Below are 20,583 nucleotides of genomic sequence, written 5' to 3' on the forward strand. Positions count from 1 at the left end.
CTTCATGGGGTCATGTGTAGCAAATACTGTGATAATGAGAAGGATATATAGATTTTCTCAGATTTGGATCCTAAATGGATAATATTCTGCACATTAAAGAATTACCCCTGTAATGTTACATAGTCTTGTATAAAAAAAATATTGTAGAGCCGATAACTTTATTGGCTAACGAGAAAATATATATATACATGCTATTAGGGATATTAAATACCTTTTCATCAGGGTATAGTTAAATCACAGTATATAATTTGACTACGTCTGATGGAGAGGCATTAGAGGGGTTAAGTCATTACCCCCAAAAAATTCTCCAAGCAGCCAGACTTGACGGAAAAGAAAAAATAAAGCGTACATTCCCCTGCCAGGGACCCCAGGTACGCAGCTGACTTCTGCATCAGCTTCCGGGTAGATGGCCCGAGCAAAGAAGGGGAATGAGAACAAACCCATTTAAATCAATGGGTTCTATTCTCTGTGTTTTGCATGTGCAAATATTGCACATAGAAATATGCGCACAAATATGGCCGCCCTTAAAAATCGGGTAACAAAAATTGTTGAATCAGGCGAAAAAATGCTGGAAAATGTGCACAGTGCCGAATCTGCATTTCCTGTTCTCATGCGTGGAAACATTGGACCATTGCTACATGTGAAAAATCACCTGTTGGAGTAGCCTCATTGGATAAAACGGGTTTGTATGCTGTCATTGCAATGTATTAGGCTGGAATCACATGCAGCTTTTGTGGCGGTTTTTGGTGCAATTTAAGTAGCCCAAGCCAAAAGCAGATTCAAAAGTAAACTACCAGAAACTACCAGATACACGTCTGGCTTTGGCGTAAAGAAAAAGGCTCCAAAGGCGCATGTGCGATTCCAGGAATATGGTCACACAGGGAGGAAATGCTGGGGAATTTCTGCAGTGGCAGATTCCGTATCATTTCCACATCCAAAACAGAGTCATATTCCGTGCCTCCAGTGCGGATTTTGACTTGAAATCAACTGTGTATCCGTAGCTGATTTTGGCAAATAGAGAGATACCCTCACTTCCGAAATCTTTGCGCTGTCAGCATGCCTTGGCAATTAGCGGCTTTTAGTGAGCACAGCACTGCTGGTCAGGTGACGCAACTTCCACATCACCTGACTGGCGAGGTTGCGCTCACTAGAGGCCGCTGGGTGTCAAGTCAGAGGCTGCGCTGATAGCGTTAAGAATTGGGAGGTGAGGAGTTTGCTATATTTGTCAAAATCAGCTGTGGATACGCAGCACATTTTGACTCTGCGTTGGATATGGAAGTGCTGCAGGATATTCTGCTGCAGACATTCTGCAGCATTTCCGCCCATGTGATATTCCGGCACTGTTACACCATGTACTACTGATGACCCATCCTCAGGAACGATCACCAAAAGTTGATTGGCAGGGGTCTGCTGCTTGGGAACCCAAGTGATCAGCTGATTACCACCCCTGCACTTATTGTTTCTGAGCTGGTTGTTGATAGCTGCATCCTCATTGTGGTTCGAGCTGGAAGTGTAGCAGAAAGCACAGCTCCCATTGAGATCAGCGGGAGCTCTGCCTTCTATTACACTTCTGGCTTCAACCGCAATAAAGATAGACTTGTCAATATCCAGCCAAGCTGCAATGAGTGTGGGGGCTGAGATCAGCTGATTGGTAGGGGTTCACCGCTCAGAGTCCCCAGCAGTCAATAGTACAAGGAGTTAATGTCTTTAATACCACTTTAAGACAATCATTAGATCAATGACCACCATGAGGTCATAAAGTTGGAGTTCTTCTCTACCCCTCCTAACCTTACCTGCGGCAGCTTTTTCCACATAATGAAGTTCATTGAAGAAAAGAGCAACCTGTTGGTACTTTTCCCGTACCACATTGGAGATATAGTGCAATAAGGTCTGTTTCCTGTCTGTAGACTTGGTATCCAGAAGCTGGCAATGACAGAAGATAAGAAAAAGAGCTAAATATTAATGTGGCCCCAAAATAAGAAGATTTTTTGGAATTACAGGTGTGACTAATAGTAAAATAATACACAGTACAGTAAAAATCAGCATAGTAGTAATTAGAACTGACAAGATTCTGGCTACCTTAAATCACCACTGGGGGGAGCTCATTGCATATGGATTTATGCAGCTTCTATTTAAAAGGGTTGTGCCAAGTTATGAAGATATTCCTTATCTACAGAATAGGGGATAACTTTATGATCGGTGGGGTCTAACCGCTAGAACACCATTGATTTAAAAAATCCCTGCATGAATAAAGCGTGGTCATTTCGATGGGAATGATGGAAATTTCCAAGTACACGTGCTCGGCAATCTCCAGCGCTGCAATTGAAATACATGGAGCTGCAAAGCACATGCGTGACCGCTGCTCCATGCATGCAGGGACATTCAGGGCCCCAATTCTCAAGATCAGTGGGGTCCTAGCAGTTGGACTCCTACCTATCAAAAACTTATTGCTATCACATAAATAGGGGATAACTTTATAACTTGGCACAATCCCTTAAACTGTAATCATTCTGTCTGTAGTGAGCTCCCCCTGGTGGTGGCAACAGGCAGACAGAATTTTAGCATTTTACTTTATGGCCATGTAAAGGACAGCCAGGATTTTGGAGCTCTGTATCAGAAAAAATGCCAGATGTTGGGGTATGCCTTCATCTATATGTGCATATTAATGTGAACTTACCAAGTCCAAGCTTTGCAGTTTAAAGCCATAGACCGCTCCACGTTTACTGCTGTTCATATAATTTCCAAGTGCCAAAATAATCTACGAGAAGAAACAAGAAAAGACGTGTAACTCAGGCATAGCAATAAACTGTGATTGCCCCGTAATCGCAGTCCGTACATACCTCAAGTATCTTCTTTAGTTTCTGAGATGATTTAATTGAAACGGATGCAGCTATGATGGCGTGAAGTTGCTAAAAAAAGAGGATAGTAATAGTTAATAATAGTGCAGTGTTCTCATATATACATATAATAATAGTCATACATGCGCACAATCACAATTAAATATATTAACACATAATAACAGTCATACATACAAATGTATCCTATGTTGTAAATCCAATAATTCTATCATCAAGTATATTGTACTCCGAGCAGCCATAACCATTAAAACCAGTGACAAGTAAAGTGAATAGCACTGATCATCTGGTGACAATGGCGCCTCTTATGGTGGGATATGTAACGCAGCAAGTGATCAGTCAGTTCTTGAAGTTGATGTGTTGGAAGCGGGAAAAATGGGCAAGTGTAAGGATCTGAGCGACTCTGACAAGGCCAAATTGGCTGGACCGGTTGGCCAATCAATGCCGCAGCTCAGCCAATTCATAAATCCCACCTCCACAATGTGATGGCTGTGATTGGTTCTTCAACCACTGCTCAGCCACTTAATGAAGCGTTCGATGAACCAATCACAACCATCGCATTGGTTCATCGAGCGCTGCATTGAGTGGCTGAGCAGCGCTTGAGAACCAATCAGAGCCATCGCTTCCTGGAGGCGCGATTTATGAATCCCGTAAACAGGAAGTAATCTTCTGTAGGTGGCTGAGGACTGCAAGAAGTGAGTTGGAGCTCCGGAGAGAAGCGGGAGGGACCTGGACCGAGCCTGCTAGGTAATTATAATAAGATGTTCCCCTGAAAATAAGATCTACCACCTCATTGGGGCAAAAATTTATATAAGACAGGGTCTTATTTTCGGGGAAACATTGTAGCGGTGCCCTCTTTCAGCAAGATAATGCACCCACACACACTGCAGTGTTAAGGAACAAGGCAAAGAGTTTAAGGTGAGGACTTGTTCTTCAAATCCCCCAGATCTCAGTCCAATCTAGCATCTGTGCGATGTGCTGAAATAATAAGTCTGAGTCATGGAGGCCGCACTGAGAAACCTACAGGAGGTAAAGTATTTGCTGCTGACGTCTTATCCTAGATACCACAGGACCCTTCAAAGGTCTCGTGGGGTCCAGAACTGCTGGCATGAGGAGGACCTGCACTATATCATGCACATGGTTCTACTCTACTGTTAGGGCTGATCGGTGAAGGGCAGTGTGTGCCCTCGCTATGGCCCAGAGATCATTGAAATTCTTGATGGCGCTGTTGTTGCCCAGAAACCAGATCAGTGCAGAGGTGGCCACCCTCATTACACAATGACCACACACCTAACCCTATGGTACAGTATCCACAATGTATGCGCTCACCGGCGTCAACATCTGAATGCTCTCATTGAAGTTCCCGATGAAAGCCATGATGGTCATCTTCTGCATCAGCCTCTCTATCTTACTGAACTGCATCATAAAGCGATCCTCATCTGATAGGTTCTCCACAGGCTTCTTCTCCCGTTCGTACTGCCGTAATACTTTCACTTCCGCCTCCGTCGGCATGAATCTCATCAGACACTCCACAAAGTCCACAGGTAACGTTTTCAGGTCAAACCTAAAGCGGGAATGAAAGAAGAATCAGAAAATAAATAAAATACCTCTAATACATCAAGAGCCTTTACATCATTCAGGAAGCCCTATTAAAGTGTACCTATCAGCTCTCCTCATTTATCACTCCTGGAAATATATTTCCAAAGGCCCATTTACACGCAATGATTATCACTCAAAATTCAGTAAACTGGTGGCATATGAGCGATCATCGTTGCGCGTAAATGCTGCCATTCTTCACTTTTTGGCTGAACGATGATTTTAAGGTGAGTTTAAAATCCATCACTCAGCCGGAGAGAAGATAACACGGACCACACGCTGTGTTTTGCATGGGAGTCGGAGATTACATTGTATTCAGCCAACAGCCCGTGCAAGAATAATGGAGCTGTGTGCAGACACAGCCCACACTCTGTGCTCTGCAACAGCTCCCGCATGCCCCTTTACACGCAAATGAAGCTGATAAAGTGTTAATGGAAATTAGTGTCTATTAACACTTTATGCAAAACGATCGCTAAAACTGACAATCTTTCAATCGTTTCAAAGATTGTCTTTGCGTGTAAATGGGCCATTAGGCTCCATTTACATGGGGCAGTTTGGTTACAATAAAGACCACACTGAAAAGCGCATTTGCAGAACTGCGTGCGTTTTTTGCCACATGTTATTACAAACATAGTATAAACACACGATTTCACCTATGCATTTTTTGGTGCAGTTTGTATTGCAACCAAACTGCCTCATGTGAATGAAGCCTAAGGGTCCTTTTCCACGGGACGACTTCAGCCCCCGAAGTCATTCCAGTGATAATCGCTCCGGTACATTCACAAAGTAGCGAGGATTGCTCGGTGTATGGAGGTGCAGCAGACCGGAGCCCTCAGACCCCCTTCACACGGACATAAGCATTTTTGTGCACGCCTATTTTTTTAGTCTTTTTAACGCGTGTATCGGCACACTTTACTGTACTTCTTGCACACGCAGGGAATGTGCATTTGTGCGCAGCAGATGAACACTCCCTGATTTGAATGGCGATTTAGCCTTATGAGTCTCAGGTTTGCTCTTTTTCTAGCAGAATTGCGCAGTGTACTGATCATCCCGTAATGCATTGACACACATTTGTGCACCCCCTATAGACGTCTATGACAGAAAAAAAGAAAGATAGAGCAGGTGAGATTTTTTTTGTGCGTGCGAGAAATGCACGCAACAATTAATAGTAAACCAATGGGTAGGGAATCAATGGGTTTTATTCTCTGCATATTGCATGCATACATTTCAGTATGAAGCCGGTTTAAGGGTCCTTTACATAGCAAAATAAAATTGAAACAAGCGTGCAACCAGCGGTGAAGTACTGATCGTATATCGTTCGCTTGGCATGTATTTACACTGAACAATAATTGGGTATTTTCCATCGTTCATTCGAACATAATCGCGGCTCTAGTTATCTAGGCATTTGCAGTAGAAGAACGCCGATTTTTGGTCCGCGTGAAAGATGTATATTCAGCGATAAGCCAACGATATATTGCTGATCGTTCACTCACAGCACGCATTTACACCTAATAATTATTGCGCAAATCACCCAATCTAATGATTAATTGTGCCAAGTAAAAGCGCCCTAAATTGACCCTAATGGGAGCTGCCATTCCCTTGGCTGACATTTTCAGCACCTCCCTGTAAATAAAGGTTCACACAACAAACTAAAGTTGTGCCGTTTTCCCGGATGTAATCATGACAGGACGCAGGTCACTTGTATAAATGTGCCCCACAATGTAACATGATGAGCGCAGTATTCCCACGTGGCTGGGGGAGGTGGGAGGAGGGCGACGATATACAAATCTATCACCTTCCATTGTTTTGCTGAAACAAAGAAAAACCCAGACGTCAAACAGAACGTGCAGTTAAAGATCATTCTTGGAAGAGACCCGGCGTCTGGGAAGAGCTGGATGGAGCATATATCACTTGTGTATAACCTTCTGTTGATATTAATTGGAGAGAACACAGAGACGGCAATTATTGATTTCGGAATAGCAAAGGAAATGCTTCACTTCATCTGCATCTGTGTTATCTGGGAGGGACCGAAGCATCACTTACTGTCTAGACCACAGATAGAAAAGTTTTCTTGTAACCTTCTTTATCAGCTGCCCCAACATTAAGAAAAATCCAGAGGATTGCCAGGAGCATGAACTGCACACCACTAATCTCTGCAGATTTGGAATGGGCACAGGATGGCCATGTGAAAGCTATCTTATGTTCCCATTTCCTTAAGGTGTACCTGACTTTTCAGAATAAGTATGTACATGAGGAATAGCTCTATATATGGCCATTATATGACTTATATCCTTTACCAGTTGTCCCCTCTGCAGGTACTGTCATGTACACAGAGAAAGTTACAGAATCTGCTCTCTAACTTTCTGTAGCACACACAGAAATAACACTATTGAGGAGGTCATTATATAGAGGGTACTGAGCAGTATAGATGTAATTCCAGTGTAAGCGTGTATTTCTGTTAATTTTAAGAGTAGTAAAAAGTTATGTGGTATTGTTTATTTTATGGGTAATGTAACCTTACATTTGTGGCTATGTTGTTTGATGGTGGTGACACACAGCCTCATGAGGACGCAAGTGTAGGGCATTACTGTTTAAGAAAGCGATATAAAATCTCCCCGTGTAAGAGTGGAATTGCTGAGTGCATGACAGCAAAAGAGAGAGAGTGAACTCTCACGTTGGAAGCCCCTTCATAGACTAACCACAGTATGGGGTAGGAGAAGATGTAGAGATAGGAGTAAAGAAAGCCACGAGAAAGTATATTTTCAAGTGCTCTCCACCACCACCGGTGATCTGGCCTCTAAGTCAAGATGTTTGTGACTACCGGACTGTTGGGAGGATTTTTAATTTTCATCAATCATGAGGCCATCCTCCATTCATTTGCCAGCACACCGGTTAGTGCCTAAGTACCTGTGTAGCCTCTAAATTCTTCAGACGCTTGCCTCAGACAGTGCAAATGTCTAAAGTGAGCACCTTTAATACTCCATCTACCTTCCACCAGGTAGGCCATCTCAGAACCAGCCCGAGTCTCCACTTGCTCTACCGAGACTCTACACTAGTAACTGTGAAACACTAAATCCCTTACTATGAGCTCCAGAAGTGTCCCTGTGAGTCTCTGCTACTGTCTCCCCCTCCTCCTCTACCTCTCCCCTCTATTGACATCTATAGGCAGCATGTTATAAATTGGAGTTTTATTGCATGGGCAAGGATGTATGATGTAAATGAAGACAGCAGCAGGAGAGGAGTATGTTGATCTTGTGGAGAAAGTAACCTTAGCAAAGACAGGGCTGCATGTGGCAAAGGGTAACGCCATCCAATAAGTGGGGATAAGTAACAGGGATGATGACAGCAGCAGGAGAGGAGCATGTTTATCCTGCAGGAGGCAGTGACCTGTCCACTCATATCATTATATTAGTGGGGACAGGACTGCATGCAGGAAGGAAGTGTGATAATGGAATTGCCAGATTTTGTGGGTCAAACCCAGTAGTGGAAGTGCAGAGAGCTCAATAGGAGTCGTAACACCCGGTTTTAACACCATAGTTATGAAACCGATGTATTCTAGTTATAGCATCTAGCAATTATCTAATATGGGTCATGGGCCAAACTTTCTGTGAGTCAAGCATGGAAAATAGTTCTAAGCAGCGAGCTGAGTAAATTGTATAACAGGATCTGCGGTAATCTCCTAAGCTGCAGTATGTGTCCCCCCAGGTTCTCTACTTACTGCTGGATGGCGCGGCAGATCTCCTCTGCAGTCTTCCCTGCTTTCCTCAGGGTGATGGCAAGGTTTTTGGCCCTGTTTGCTTCCAGTAACGTCACCTTGTTCGAGCCTTTAGGTGCTGATTTTTGCTTGCTGGAACTAACATCAATGGCCGGCCCTTGGGCTTTTGTCTTGAAGATGTCTTCAAATTCATCTACATTTAAGTCCTAAGAGGAGAAATCGTTATTAAACGGCTGTAAGCAGCGCTTTAGAAAAAGCGTAAGCGAGACAAAAAAGCAAGAAACACTCATTCTGTACAGTGAGCAGTATGTTAAGGATCCTGAGGAGCATTTGCCCCTGAGCTACCATAAGGCCGGGGCTACAAGGACTCTATGGGGTGCGACTTCCTAATGTTAACTACAACTGCAGTCCAGGGGAGCACAGAGCTGCATGTAAGGGCTCATTCCCACGGCCGCTGCGTGGATCATGTAGTGTTTTACCGTCATGGGAGCCGGCGGTGATATGACTATTGCTGCGTAAAGTAGTGATTGTGCACTGCGTGTGACGGCATATCTCACATGTGGTGATGGGTTAATGTATTGCGTAAGGACAGCGGCGAATACACAACCCATAGAAAACAATAGGACTGCGATACGTGGTAAAATAGAACATACTGCGTTCTTTTTTACGTATATATGCTAATGTGAATGGATCAATAAAAAACGACGTACTTTCATTCATCCATTCACTGCGGTGAAAGCACGCTCATGGGAATGAGCCCCAACCAAGTGTTAACTGCAGCTGTCACTTCATAACTAAAACTGGAAAGTCGCACTACTTAAGTCTCCATACAGCCCCAGGCTAACACTATATTCACACGAACGTATTTACGCATTAAAAATTTGCGTGCGAAATACTAGAATCCATTGGTTTTTAATAGATTCGTTCACATGCACGTATTTGGCATGTGCAATTTTGTTTGCGCAAAAAAACATGCAGTATGGACCATAGGTCTGAGTGAAGCATCACTCATGTGAATTAACGCATTGAAATTAATGGGTTCTTTCACGTACAGGTTCTGTCCTCACAATCGGACAGAACTCAAGCATGAAGATCATTTGCGTGAATGCTGCCTAAGGGATGCTGCCACAGGAACACATTTGCGCGGCGTATTGCAAATGCAAAATTTGCGTGTGCAATACACAGTGAATAGAAGCTGTTGATTTCAATGGGTTTGTTCGCATGGCCGTCTTTTGTGCGCATATTTCATTTGGGCCAAAGAATACGCAGCATGTTCTATTTTCATCCGTATTGCCCACAAGCATAGCATATATTAACCCCTTCATGACATGGCCTAATTTGGGTTTAAGGACGCAACAATTTTTGGCGGATTTTCTTCTCTGTAATCAAGAGTCATAACTTTTTTATTTTTCCGTCGACGCGGCCGTATGAGGGCTTGTTTTTTGCGTGGCGAACTGTAGTTTTTATTGGTGCCACTTTTGGGTATATTAACTATATTGTAAAACTTTTTTTTTTATGATAGCAGGGAGAGAAAACGCATCAATTCTGCCATAGATTTTTTTTAACTTTTTTACAGCGTTAATCATGCAGCATAAATGAGACATTCCATTTTTTCTGCGGACCGGTACGGTTACAACGATACCAAAATTCTTACATTTTTTTTAGGTTTTCCCACTTTTCTGAAAATAAAAACCCTTTTTTTTGTTAATCTTTTTTTCTAATCTAAATCGCTGCATTCAAAGTCCTGTAACTTTTTTATTTTTCAATGTACGGCGCTCTATGAGGGCTTATTTTTTGTGAGACGAGCTGTAGCTTTTACTGGTACCATTTCGGGGTACATATGGCTTTTTTGATCACTTTTATTGCGTTTTTAGTGAGGCAAAATGCTAAAAATTAGCATTTTGCCTCAGTTTTTTAGCGTTTTTTTAAGCATTTTTTTCTGCGCACAGTCAAAAGCATGTGCAACTTATTGTACGCGTCGTTACGGACGCGGCAATACCAAATATGTGGGGTTTTATTTTTTTTTTACCTTTTTTTATGCTAATCTGAGAAAAAGCATAAAAAATGGGTTTTTTACTCTTTTTTTACATTTTTTAATCTTTGTTTTTTTTACACTGAGTCCCTCTGAGGGACTTTAACCACTGCCCTGATGATCGCTGTCATAAGGCATGGCAGAGCTACTGCTCTGCCATGCCTTATCGCTTATACAGCGATCATAGGCATAGGCAATACAGGACGCCAGTGTCTGGTGTCCTGTTGCCATGGTGACAGGCCGGGCTCTCGCGATAACATCGCGAGTTCTGGCCGGAGACACAGAGGGAGTGCGCTCCCTCTGTGAACTCTTTCCCTGCCGCGATCTACTTTGATCGCGGCAGGGAAGGGGTTAACAGCGGGGGGCGCATTTCTGATGTCCCCCTGCTGTTGCAGCGGGATGCCGGCTGTGACTGACAGCTGGCTCCCGCTGCGAGATATGTGATCCCGCGCTATCTCCAGGACGTAAGTTTACGTCCTGTTGCGGGAAGTACCAGGCTGCCAGGACGTAAACTTACGCCCTGCAGCGGGAAGGGGTTAAACTAAGAAACTTAACTGTCCATTGAAATAAATGCTAGTTATACCTGTGTCTGATACTCCTAGGCAACAACTCGTACCATTGTGACTACAGCTCACCTGCATCATGCGCTCCCCATAGGCAAATAGTGCAGGGCCCGAGGGGACACAAACATACTCAGCATACAGATCCCTTCAGACGGGCGGATTATATTGTCATGACTAATTGACAATATAGCAAGTCGATGGGCATTCACTTGTCTTAAGCTCATCGACACGGGTGACAGCGCTGTGAAAATCACAGCGATATTGGATCTGTGTTCTGTGTGACATCGCTGCGTTTTCTTGCGGCGATATCATAATTTTGTGTCACTACAAAGTCTCACAACTTTATAGCACTCTTTTGTCGGGATTTTCGGGGGGACTTGGGGTCGCCCACGTGTGAAACTAGCCTTAAAGTTGCATCGCACCACACGAAAACCACGTTTTCGGACGATGCAACAGAAAGGAAGACTTCATAGGGAAACCTGAGCTATAAAACATAGCAAATCGAAGCAATATTCAGCATGTCCCAATTTTTTTCCCCCGTAATGTAGCAGCCTACAGAACATCGCTAATGTGAGGGAACCCATTGAAAGCATGGGCTTCACATACATGCGATTTGTGGTGATGTCTCATTGTGAGAAAATTGCGTGATTTTGCCACCCGTGTGAAAGTGACCTTTCATTTACGTGTCACAATGGTTGTGTGGTAGTTTGTATGAACAATCCTTCAGGCCATCGTTCATATGAACCAGTTTACACGGTCGCGGAAGGCATATTCCCCATTTACATGGGAAGGGGGGGGGGGAGGTGCTGCTGAAAAACGATCATTTGTGCACTCATGTAACGAGGTAACAAACAAGTGTTTTAGCGTTTGCCGGACTGGTTGTTCGGCTCATAGCGTGCCTGTAAAAGCCAGCCATGTTACAGGCGGCAGTACTGCTACTAGCTGTCTATGGAAATTATTTGTTCTGCATGGTTTGAATTCAAAGGGGTGTTTCCATAAAAAGTTCCATATGGTGCTAATGCCAATACGCAAATGCCGGCATTACAGATTTAGTCCCCGTCACACTGCTGCTGCCTTTTCTGTGGCTCAGCCGAGTCCTAGGAGTTCAACAACAGAAAAACCATTAGGCGCTTGATCCGACATACGCCAGGCCCAAATAGCGCGGCAGAGAACCCACATAATGCATTGCATCCGGCTGCCGTTATGTACTCCGGCCTAAAAGTTGTCCCGTGTAAAAGTACCTTCAGGCTACATTCACACAGGCAGGTGCGATATCGGACCAAGAAACTCGGCCCTCGGGAAGGGAAGAAATTCCCCTCGTTCAGGCGCAACTACGCTGCGTGCCGGTGAGCGTAGTTGCGCCTATGTTGGTCTGAATCCACCCTGATACTGTAAAATGCTGGAGGTTTTTCTTCTGCATATACTCTGCAACATTTCCGCTATGTGTGAATATACCCTTATAATGACCGATTCAGAATGGCTCCTGCATTACATCTGTCATCGCTATGTTCATGCTGCTCGAACCCTGGGCAGTAGGAACCTGGGACAGATATACCCATTCGGCCAGTATATGTTTAATTCTAAAATACTGCAGCGTTTGAGATAAAACATACTAAGAAGTTTGATTCCGAACTCCGAGTCAAGGAGGAGGGCCACGGTGGGCTTTCCTCGCTGCGTCATCAACACTGACAGCTCTCTCCCTCTACATAAGCAGGGCGAGGGCTGTCACTCTTGATGCTGTGCACGATGCAGCCCGCCTCTCTGACTCAGGAGCACCAAGTCAAACTTCTAAGTATGTTTTTTTCTCAAATGCTACAGCTATATAGAATAGAACATATGAGCATATCCATTCCGGGTTCATGCCGCCCGTGGTTCTAGGTTCCCTTTAAACAGAAGCTAAAGGACCTGCCAAAATATGAATGCCGTCCATTACCTCTAAGATCCGTTCATCATCAATTTCATTGAAAACGGTGCCGTTGATCTGGTTGGGTTTTAGTGCCACCCAGTTGAAGACCGGCATCCTGAACTTTGTCTTGATCGGCTTCTTAATTTTCACAGCTGCGAATCCAAAGTTAAATGTAGAGATTATCACCTTATGTGTGAGACTCTTCCTAACCCAAATATAAGGTACATATAATGACCTAATCCCATATAATACACATTACCGTACAAGTCATCCTACTGCAATGTTCCTAATATAAGAACTATACACAGGACCTGGCAGCTCTCCAGTCCTATTAAGTACTTGCATTCCCCATAAACCAACAGTGCGGGTGCACCTTATATTAGAACTAGGACTTGTATTGTTCCTTTGTTATTCTTCTTGGAAATGTAGGACTAAATTGACAACTTGACATTACTATTCCTTTTGTCATTGGGGTGTACCTCTACACAGACACTCTCAGGATGGATTACATAGTGTCAGAGGGTTTTTAGGGACATGACCCATTAATAAGGGGAAGAGCCCCACCCAGTTGTTAATTTAGTCATACATTTCTAGGAGGAATAGCAGAGGAACAGCAAAGTTCTAAGACAACATGCTCAGAATTGTATTTTCTTTACAGGGAATGCAAGTGATCAGGGGCGTAACGTGAAGCTTCTGGGCCCCATAGCAAAGCCTCTAACAGGGCCCCTAACTATAATGCTTTATTCATAGTACTGGGCTCCCTATATGGAGAAGAGAGGCCTTATGGGCCCCCTAAGGCTCCTGGGCCCGGGTGCAACCGCATCCCCTGCATCTCCTATAGTTACGCCTCTGCAAGTGATTGCTAAAACAGACGCGTCAGGACAGTTAACAGCTCAACATGATATGGGATGATTAAGGGTGGTTTTACATGGAACGAATATAGCTGAAACAAGCGAAAGTGAACAGTAATCATTCGGTCTAAGGGCTTATTCACACGAGCGTATATTAGCCGCCATTTTCACGGCCGGCCAATATACGCTACGGTCTGATGCATTGGATTCTAATGCATCAGATGACACAGGCGTATTCCCACAGCGTAAAAGCGCCTGTAACCGCAAATATAGCGCCAGGCGCTTTTATGACAGGCAGCAAAGATAGTCCTGGATAAATCTTTGTGCCCGGAATACGTCGGTGGTGGCATAGACTCCTATGGGAGCCAATGACAGCAGCCGGAGAAGGGAGGTAACTACTAAACTCACTCCCCAAGGTCCGCCCCTCCCATTACTGGCTGCAGACAAGTGGCAGGGAGGAGCGGGTGCTTAGCTCCACCCCCCTTCCCACCCACTCCAACTGCAAACAGATAAAGGGAAGGAGGGAGGAGGTGAGCCGGGAAGGGAAGGCGAGGCAACAGCATATATGCGCCGGGCCCTTGCGGTTTGAACGGGTGCTCGTAAAAACGCCTAAGCTTGTAGGAAATAGCCCTAAGGCTTTTTTCACGCAGACCATATATTGGGGCTAATTTGACCGCGAAAAAAATTGTGACCATTTAAGCTGAAAATTGCATGAACGTAGAATAACCACGACTATTATTTGCGATTTTTTTCCTCCATTCACATGGCTGGCTGCGGTGTCTTGCAGGTAGATTGCACCGCAGCCCCGAAATCTCTCGCTCGGCAGAACGACTAGTAATCACTTTTAAATGCCTCAACTAGAGGCACCTGTCAGCCTGTCAGTATTTAGCGGTGCTCGTCGCTGCTAAACTCCCTCCCCTTCCCTTTTTCTGGTGGCTCCCATAGACTCTCCTAGGAGTCTATGGATCCTCCAGTGTTATTCAGTCCAAAGATAGGACAAGGCCTATATTTTTCAGCATCAAGGACTTACGGTCGCTGAAATCACGCGCTTAGGTGCTATATTTTTTGGACATTTTTGCGTGGCATAAAATCGTTTGTCTGAATGAATACATTGGAAACCAATGCTTCAGATGGTCGCAATTTTATTGCTACGTCATATCGTCTGTGTGAATAAGCCCTCTACGTGAGTCAACGACTGAATGAGAATCGGGTGCTTCTTGCTCGGCGCTCATAAAAATCATTGTTGGGGCGTTCACTTCAGGTTCCGTTTAAACAGCGGTCGTTCGGTCTTTCGCATTAGCTAATGTAAAGCACTGAACGATACTGAGCAATTTTCGTTGGACGAGTCAACGATGAATCTGCCTGTTTAAACAGGCTACGTGAGAGCGAATCAGCGAGCGGTGACATCACTCGCTCGTGGAGGAAGAATCGGCTCGTCTAAAAGAAGCCTAACAATGAATTGTCCATAATGAAAACCAATGGAACAGCTGATGGATCAGTAATAAAATGTTTATATCTATACATAGTTTAGAGGGACGGCCCCATTTGGATGACTTTCTAAATGCATCAGCTGGTCATCATGGGTGCAATCATCATAAAACTCGAAACATGATTGTTTCCATTCAATGGCAGCAAGCAGAAATATTGAAACTGATAAAAGTGATAGTTCTAATAATATACATAAATGGTGAATTATTTCCATGACATGCAGAAGAAGATGCAATGGAACATGAGTACAGAAGAGGAGGAAACCTACAGAACAGCTTGATCGGCCCGTCTTTAGTGAAAGCATAAAAGCAAGGAGAGAGGTTAGGGTTAAACATAGCTCATCAGTGCATCGCCACACGGGGTTAATACAAGATACAATACTTTATATACGTCACTGGCCGCATATCTGCTGACATCCACTCTCTTGCATGAAGTAAAACGCCTGGTAAGCCAATTAGAGCTCATTTGGTTTTGCTGTCAGGATTCCTCCTTATTCGGAGCTATATACAGTGTCCAAATTACATTAATCCGTCGCTGGCTCTGAAGCCCAGATTAAGATTTAAAAGCAATCAACATAAACTAATCTCTTAATCTAATGTAACTAATACATAATGGACGGATATTACTGGACCGCTCATAAAGAGTTAAAGGGATTGTCTGGTTTACAAAACTCTCTTTAAAATACTCTATTAGGGAAATCTGAATTAAAAGCAGGGGGTCCGCAAGACAGCAAGATCAGCGGGACGCTACAAGGAGTAGTTCTCACTCTGGAGGACCCAGAACATTCATGTATTACATGCACAGCCCATTGAATTCAATGGAAACTGTGTAATACTTCCTTTCTCCTGTGGAGGTGCTGCAGGGAAACTGAACACCTACTGCCAAGTTCTCCCACAGATTACAGCTGATCGCTGGGGGTCCTATCTAGTGTAATTTCAGGACAAGCACCTTTAAGATGCCCACAGACATACTGTAATAAAATTTTTCGGTCCCCTGCAATGTACAAGTTTCGCTCCTCATCTCTTGACCTCAGTGCAGACCAGCCGCAAAGAGTTTTTGAGACCCTCACCGATCAGCAAGTCATCCCCTATCTTGTAAATAGGGAATAACTTGCAATTTTGGTACAAGCCCTTTAAAGATGCGGTTCTAAGAACTGTTCTATAGAATAATGCATAGGATTATGTTGACATGTAGATGATTTTAGCGCAGATCTGCGCAAAAATCTGCATAATTTGGTGTGGATTTTGATGCGCATCCACAGCAGACTTCAGCTGCATGGGTGAAGTCTGCTGCGAACCAACGCCAAAATCCGCATTTGTTGACACAGATTTTGGTGATGATTTTCCGCCACGGAGAATCCGCATCAATCCTGCTATGTGTGAACATACCCTCAGGATGCATTCACGCTGCACTCGCAGTATACGTTTGGCATATGTGCGAGGAAAGCTTTTAGCGTATATATGTCAAACGTATCCGTAGACACTCCAAAGCGTGTCTTTCTGGGCCAGTATGTGTCAGTTTGTGCCAGTATGTGTCAGTATGCTGTTTTTCACTGTATAGAAGGGAGTAGATGACTGCATTGTTCTTCACACAGGCATTCAGAGGACTCAGGAACAGTTCATATCCTGCATATGACATGAGACCAGCGTGTTATCACCTGCTGATATAGAGCAAGGGGCTGACTCACTGTTACATACTTCCTGTGCGCTGCACAACTAATCACTCAGCAAATAAACCACGCTGCAGTACGTGGGGGGAAGAAAGCAGCCGATATTGACTAAGAGTGACATAACTGCGTTTATTAGTCAGCGGCAAGTTCAAAAGTTATATAGACCAATAATGTCTGATATCCTGGTACTACAGATACCTGCAGATTATGGAGCTCATGATCAGGAATTTTTCTATATATTATCTTTAGGGTAATCAGTAAATCTGAATGATAGATGTAGCAGAGCTGATTTTGTAAGGTGCAGTATGTCTGAGTATGGCTCCTTCGACATCAAAGTGTTAGCTTTGGGCTCCTGTCCATGGGCGTAGCGATATACTGCGGCAGATCTCCGCTGCGGTAGCCGCCGCCGGGGAGCAGGGGAGAGCAGACTGCTCTCTGCGCTGAGCCTATCTGAGAGATAGGAACACCATGGAGAATCGCAGCAATTCGCAGCATGCTGCGATTTAAATCCCGCAAGCGGAGAATCGCTAGGATTCTCCGCTCGAGGACAGCGGGGCTGCGCTTTCCATAGTAAGTCTATGGAAAGCGTTCACTGCGTTACCCGCGGCCAGTTTTTCGCCACGGGGAACGCAGTGAAAATTCGCCCGTAGGCAGGAGGCCTTAGTTTTACTTATGACTCCAAGTAAACCTGCTGGATTAATATTAGGTCCATAGCGGTGCCCCAATGCCTTCTCAATAGTAACTTTCCCACTGGATATCCTTCAATAGTTGTCGGACAAGTGTAGACTTCTTAAGATACAGTAAAACTGTGATTATTAACATACCCCCTCGCCTCTGACCTCTTCCTTAAAGGGGTTGTTGAACTATTGATGGCCTGTCTGCAGGATACATCATTAATAGTATATCAGTGGGTGTCTGCTGCCTGTGACCCCCACCAATCAGCTATTCCCCCAGCCAGTGTGATTGCAAACTGAGCAGATTTTTGCAGGAAGCACACAGCTCCATTCTCACTGTAGTGGTCAGGCATGGTATTACAAGCATTGAAGTGAATGTGAACTTCACCTGTAATACCAAGCCGGGCTACTGTAGTAAAAACAGAGCTGTTTGCTTCCTGCACAAATCAGCACAGTGCATGAGCACACCGGTATGGCAAACAGCTGATCTGCAGGGGTTCTGGGAGGCAGACCTCTTCTGATCTTCTATTGATGGCCTATTATAAAGATAGACCACCAATAGTATACAACTGGAGAGCCTTTTTAAAATGATGGGGCAGAGTACTCATACTGCATTCTGCAGAGAAATGTCCAGCTACGTGTCTAATCAGGAAGTAGCAGGACACATAACTAGAGCCTAGAAAGGTGAGTGAAGCCACCATACCTCCAGATATAAAACCCTCATTTACTCTAGACCATCAGGGAAAAATACATTAACCCAATAAATATACCCTAAGCCACCAGGTATTATTCCCCATTTTTACCCTACACCTCAAGAGAATAAAATATTAACCCCTCTTCTACCCTAGACCACCAGGGAACATAATATCAAGCATTTCTTCTAGCCTAGACCACCAGGGAATGTAATATTAACCCTGTATTTTACTGCAGACCACCAGGGAATATGATATCAATCCTTTCTTCTACCCCTAGACCAGGGGGTCCCCAACTACTGGTCCACGGACCAGGACCGGGCCCTTTGGAGGTTTTTTGCCGGTCTGTGGCGACACTTTGATGTCAGTGTGCAGTTTGGATCCTCCTCCCCCCTCCCCTGATATCTCCTACTTGGTTCCGTAAGAGCAAGGGGTGGAGGCGTCTGGCAGCACACTGACGTCACAGTGTGCACCAGGCATCATTGCTGCTAGCGGCGCCTTGGACAGAGGAATAGTGGCGCTTCCACAAGGTGGAGGGGGTAAGTATATGGGTCTCGGGGGCAAAGTCACTGCTGGGGACAGCTGTGGGATGTCACTATTACTACTAAGGCCACTGTGGGATGTCACTAGTACTGCTGGGGCCGCTGTGGGATGTCACTATTACCACTGGGGCTGCTGTGGGATGTCACTATTACTACAGGGGGCCGCTGTGGGATGTCACTATTACCACTGGGGCCGCTGTGGGATGTCACTATTACTACTGGGGGCCGCTGTGAGGGGTCACTATTACTACTGGGGGCTGCTGTGGGATGTCACCATTACTACAGGGGGCCGCTGTGGGGTGTCACTATTACCATTGGGGCCGCTGTGGGGTGTCACTATTACTACTGGGGGCCACTGTGGGATGTCACTATCACCACTGAGGTCGCTGTGGGGTGTCACTATTACTACTGAGGGCCACTGTGGGATGTCACTACCACCACTGAGGTCGCTGTGGGGTGTCACTATTACTACTAGGGGCAACTGTGGGATGTCACCATTACTACAGGGGGCCACTGTAGGATGTCACTACTACTACAGGGGGCCGCTGTGGGATGTCACTATTACCACTGGGGCTGCTGTGGGATGTCACTATTACTACTGGGGGCCGCTGTGAGGGGTCACTATTACTACTGGGGGCTGCTGTGGGATGTCACCATTACCACAGGGGGCTGCTGTGGGATGTCACTATTACCATTGGGGCCGCTGTGGAGTGTCCCTATTACTACTGGGGGCCGCTGTGGGGGGTCACTATTACTACTGAGGGCCACTGTGGGATGTCACTATCACCACTGAGGTCGCTGTGGGATGTCACTATTACTACTAGGGGCAACTGTGGGATGTCACCATTACTACAGGGGGCCACTGTAGGATGTCACTACTACTACAGGGGCCGCTGTGGGGTGTCACTATTACTACTGGGGCTGATATAGGAGATACTATTAGTAATAGTGTCCCCTATATCGTCCCCAGTAGTAATAGCATTACTATTGAAGCCACTGAAACCCTGCCCCCATATGACCAAAGCTCCACCCCTGCACCACCCTGCCCTGCCGGGCCATGAAAAAATGCTCGTGCTTGAAGGCGTTCCCTGGGGTAAAAAAGGTTGGGGATCACTGCCCTAGACCACCATAGATAGTGTCACTACCATGTCTACTACTTTAGACAAGCTGTTATTTTAATTGCCTATGCTTGCATATGGATGTATGTTATGTACAGGATACATTGCGTACATTTACTGAGATACCTGGAATTGTGTGATATGCAAAAGCCTTTATATTCCAATGAGGGTATAAAACTAAAAGTATGTGCTCCATACACTCAGTAAGACGTTTGGATCTGTGCCATTTATAGATGGCAGGTGAAAAGGGAATATATTTGGACTCTTTTGAATCACCTAACATTAGACTGCATAGTGAAGTAAATTTGGTTCAGTAAAGCTGTAAAGGGTTCATATATTGGGGCCATCGTAATACACATGCTAAAATGTATATTTATTATGCTAGTCGAAAGCTGCCTTGTCCTAAGTAGGTCGATTGTTGGTGTATGCATGATAGGAGTGTTTAGTCCTGGTCGAGCATGTCCACCAGGACAGAAGAGTTGTGTCCTAGGGAAGTCCTAGAGAAGTGTGTCTTGTCCTGCTGACTCCAGGACACTTGAGAAGGCTTGCCTTTCTCTACCAAATACTGAGGGGCATCTCACCATTGGAACCTGCCTCAAAGTATAAAAAACATTGTATTGAAGTATTTAAGGGATCCTGTAGGCACCCAACATCCCTTTTTTTTTTTTACTGTGCCGCCCAACACTCTGACCCCTGTTTTAAATTTTCCAAACCAATGAGGTATAGTAAGTAAAACCATATATCACAGTATCATTACAGTATAGCATACCAAATGCCATTCTCATCAATTTCCTTCAAGATGTTGATAAAACTGGTTTGCATTGATAAATTTGCTTCATCATGTCATGTATTCAAATTAACTTCAGATTATTCGGGATTAAC

At 44.7% G+C, this 20,583-nt stretch overlaps 1 protein-coding gene across 4 annotated transcripts in view; it reads right to left on the minus strand.

The window, feature by feature from the left end:
- Window positions 1-20,583, minus strand: part of FMNL2 (formin like 2) — a 241,765-nt gene that overhangs the window by 31,064 nt on the left and 190,118 nt on the right. For all 4 annotated transcript variants that reach the window (XM_066576019.1, XM_066576023.1, XM_066576020.1 and 1 more), the window contains exons 16-21: window positions 12,695-12,819; window positions 8,170-8,372; window positions 4,185-4,419; window positions 2,841-2,909; window positions 2,678-2,758; window positions 1,794-1,923 (exon numbers count right to left, since the gene is read on the minus strand). In XM_066576019.1, coding sequence (XP_066432116.1) covers window positions 1,794-1,923; window positions 2,678-2,758; window positions 2,841-2,909; window positions 4,185-4,419; window positions 8,170-8,372; window positions 12,695-12,819 — 843 coding nt within the window. The remainder of the gene's footprint in view (window positions 1-1,793; window positions 1,924-2,677; window positions 2,759-2,840; window positions 2,910-4,184; window positions 4,420-8,169; window positions 8,373-12,694; window positions 12,820-20,583) is intronic.

The sequence above is a fragment of the Eleutherodactylus coqui genome, chromosome 8 (assembly GCF_035609145.1).
Source record: "Eleutherodactylus coqui strain aEleCoq1 chromosome 8, aEleCoq1.hap1, whole genome shotgun sequence".
Classification (NCBI taxonomy): Eukaryota; Metazoa; Chordata; class Amphibia; order Anura; family Eleutherodactylidae; genus Eleutherodactylus; species Eleutherodactylus coqui.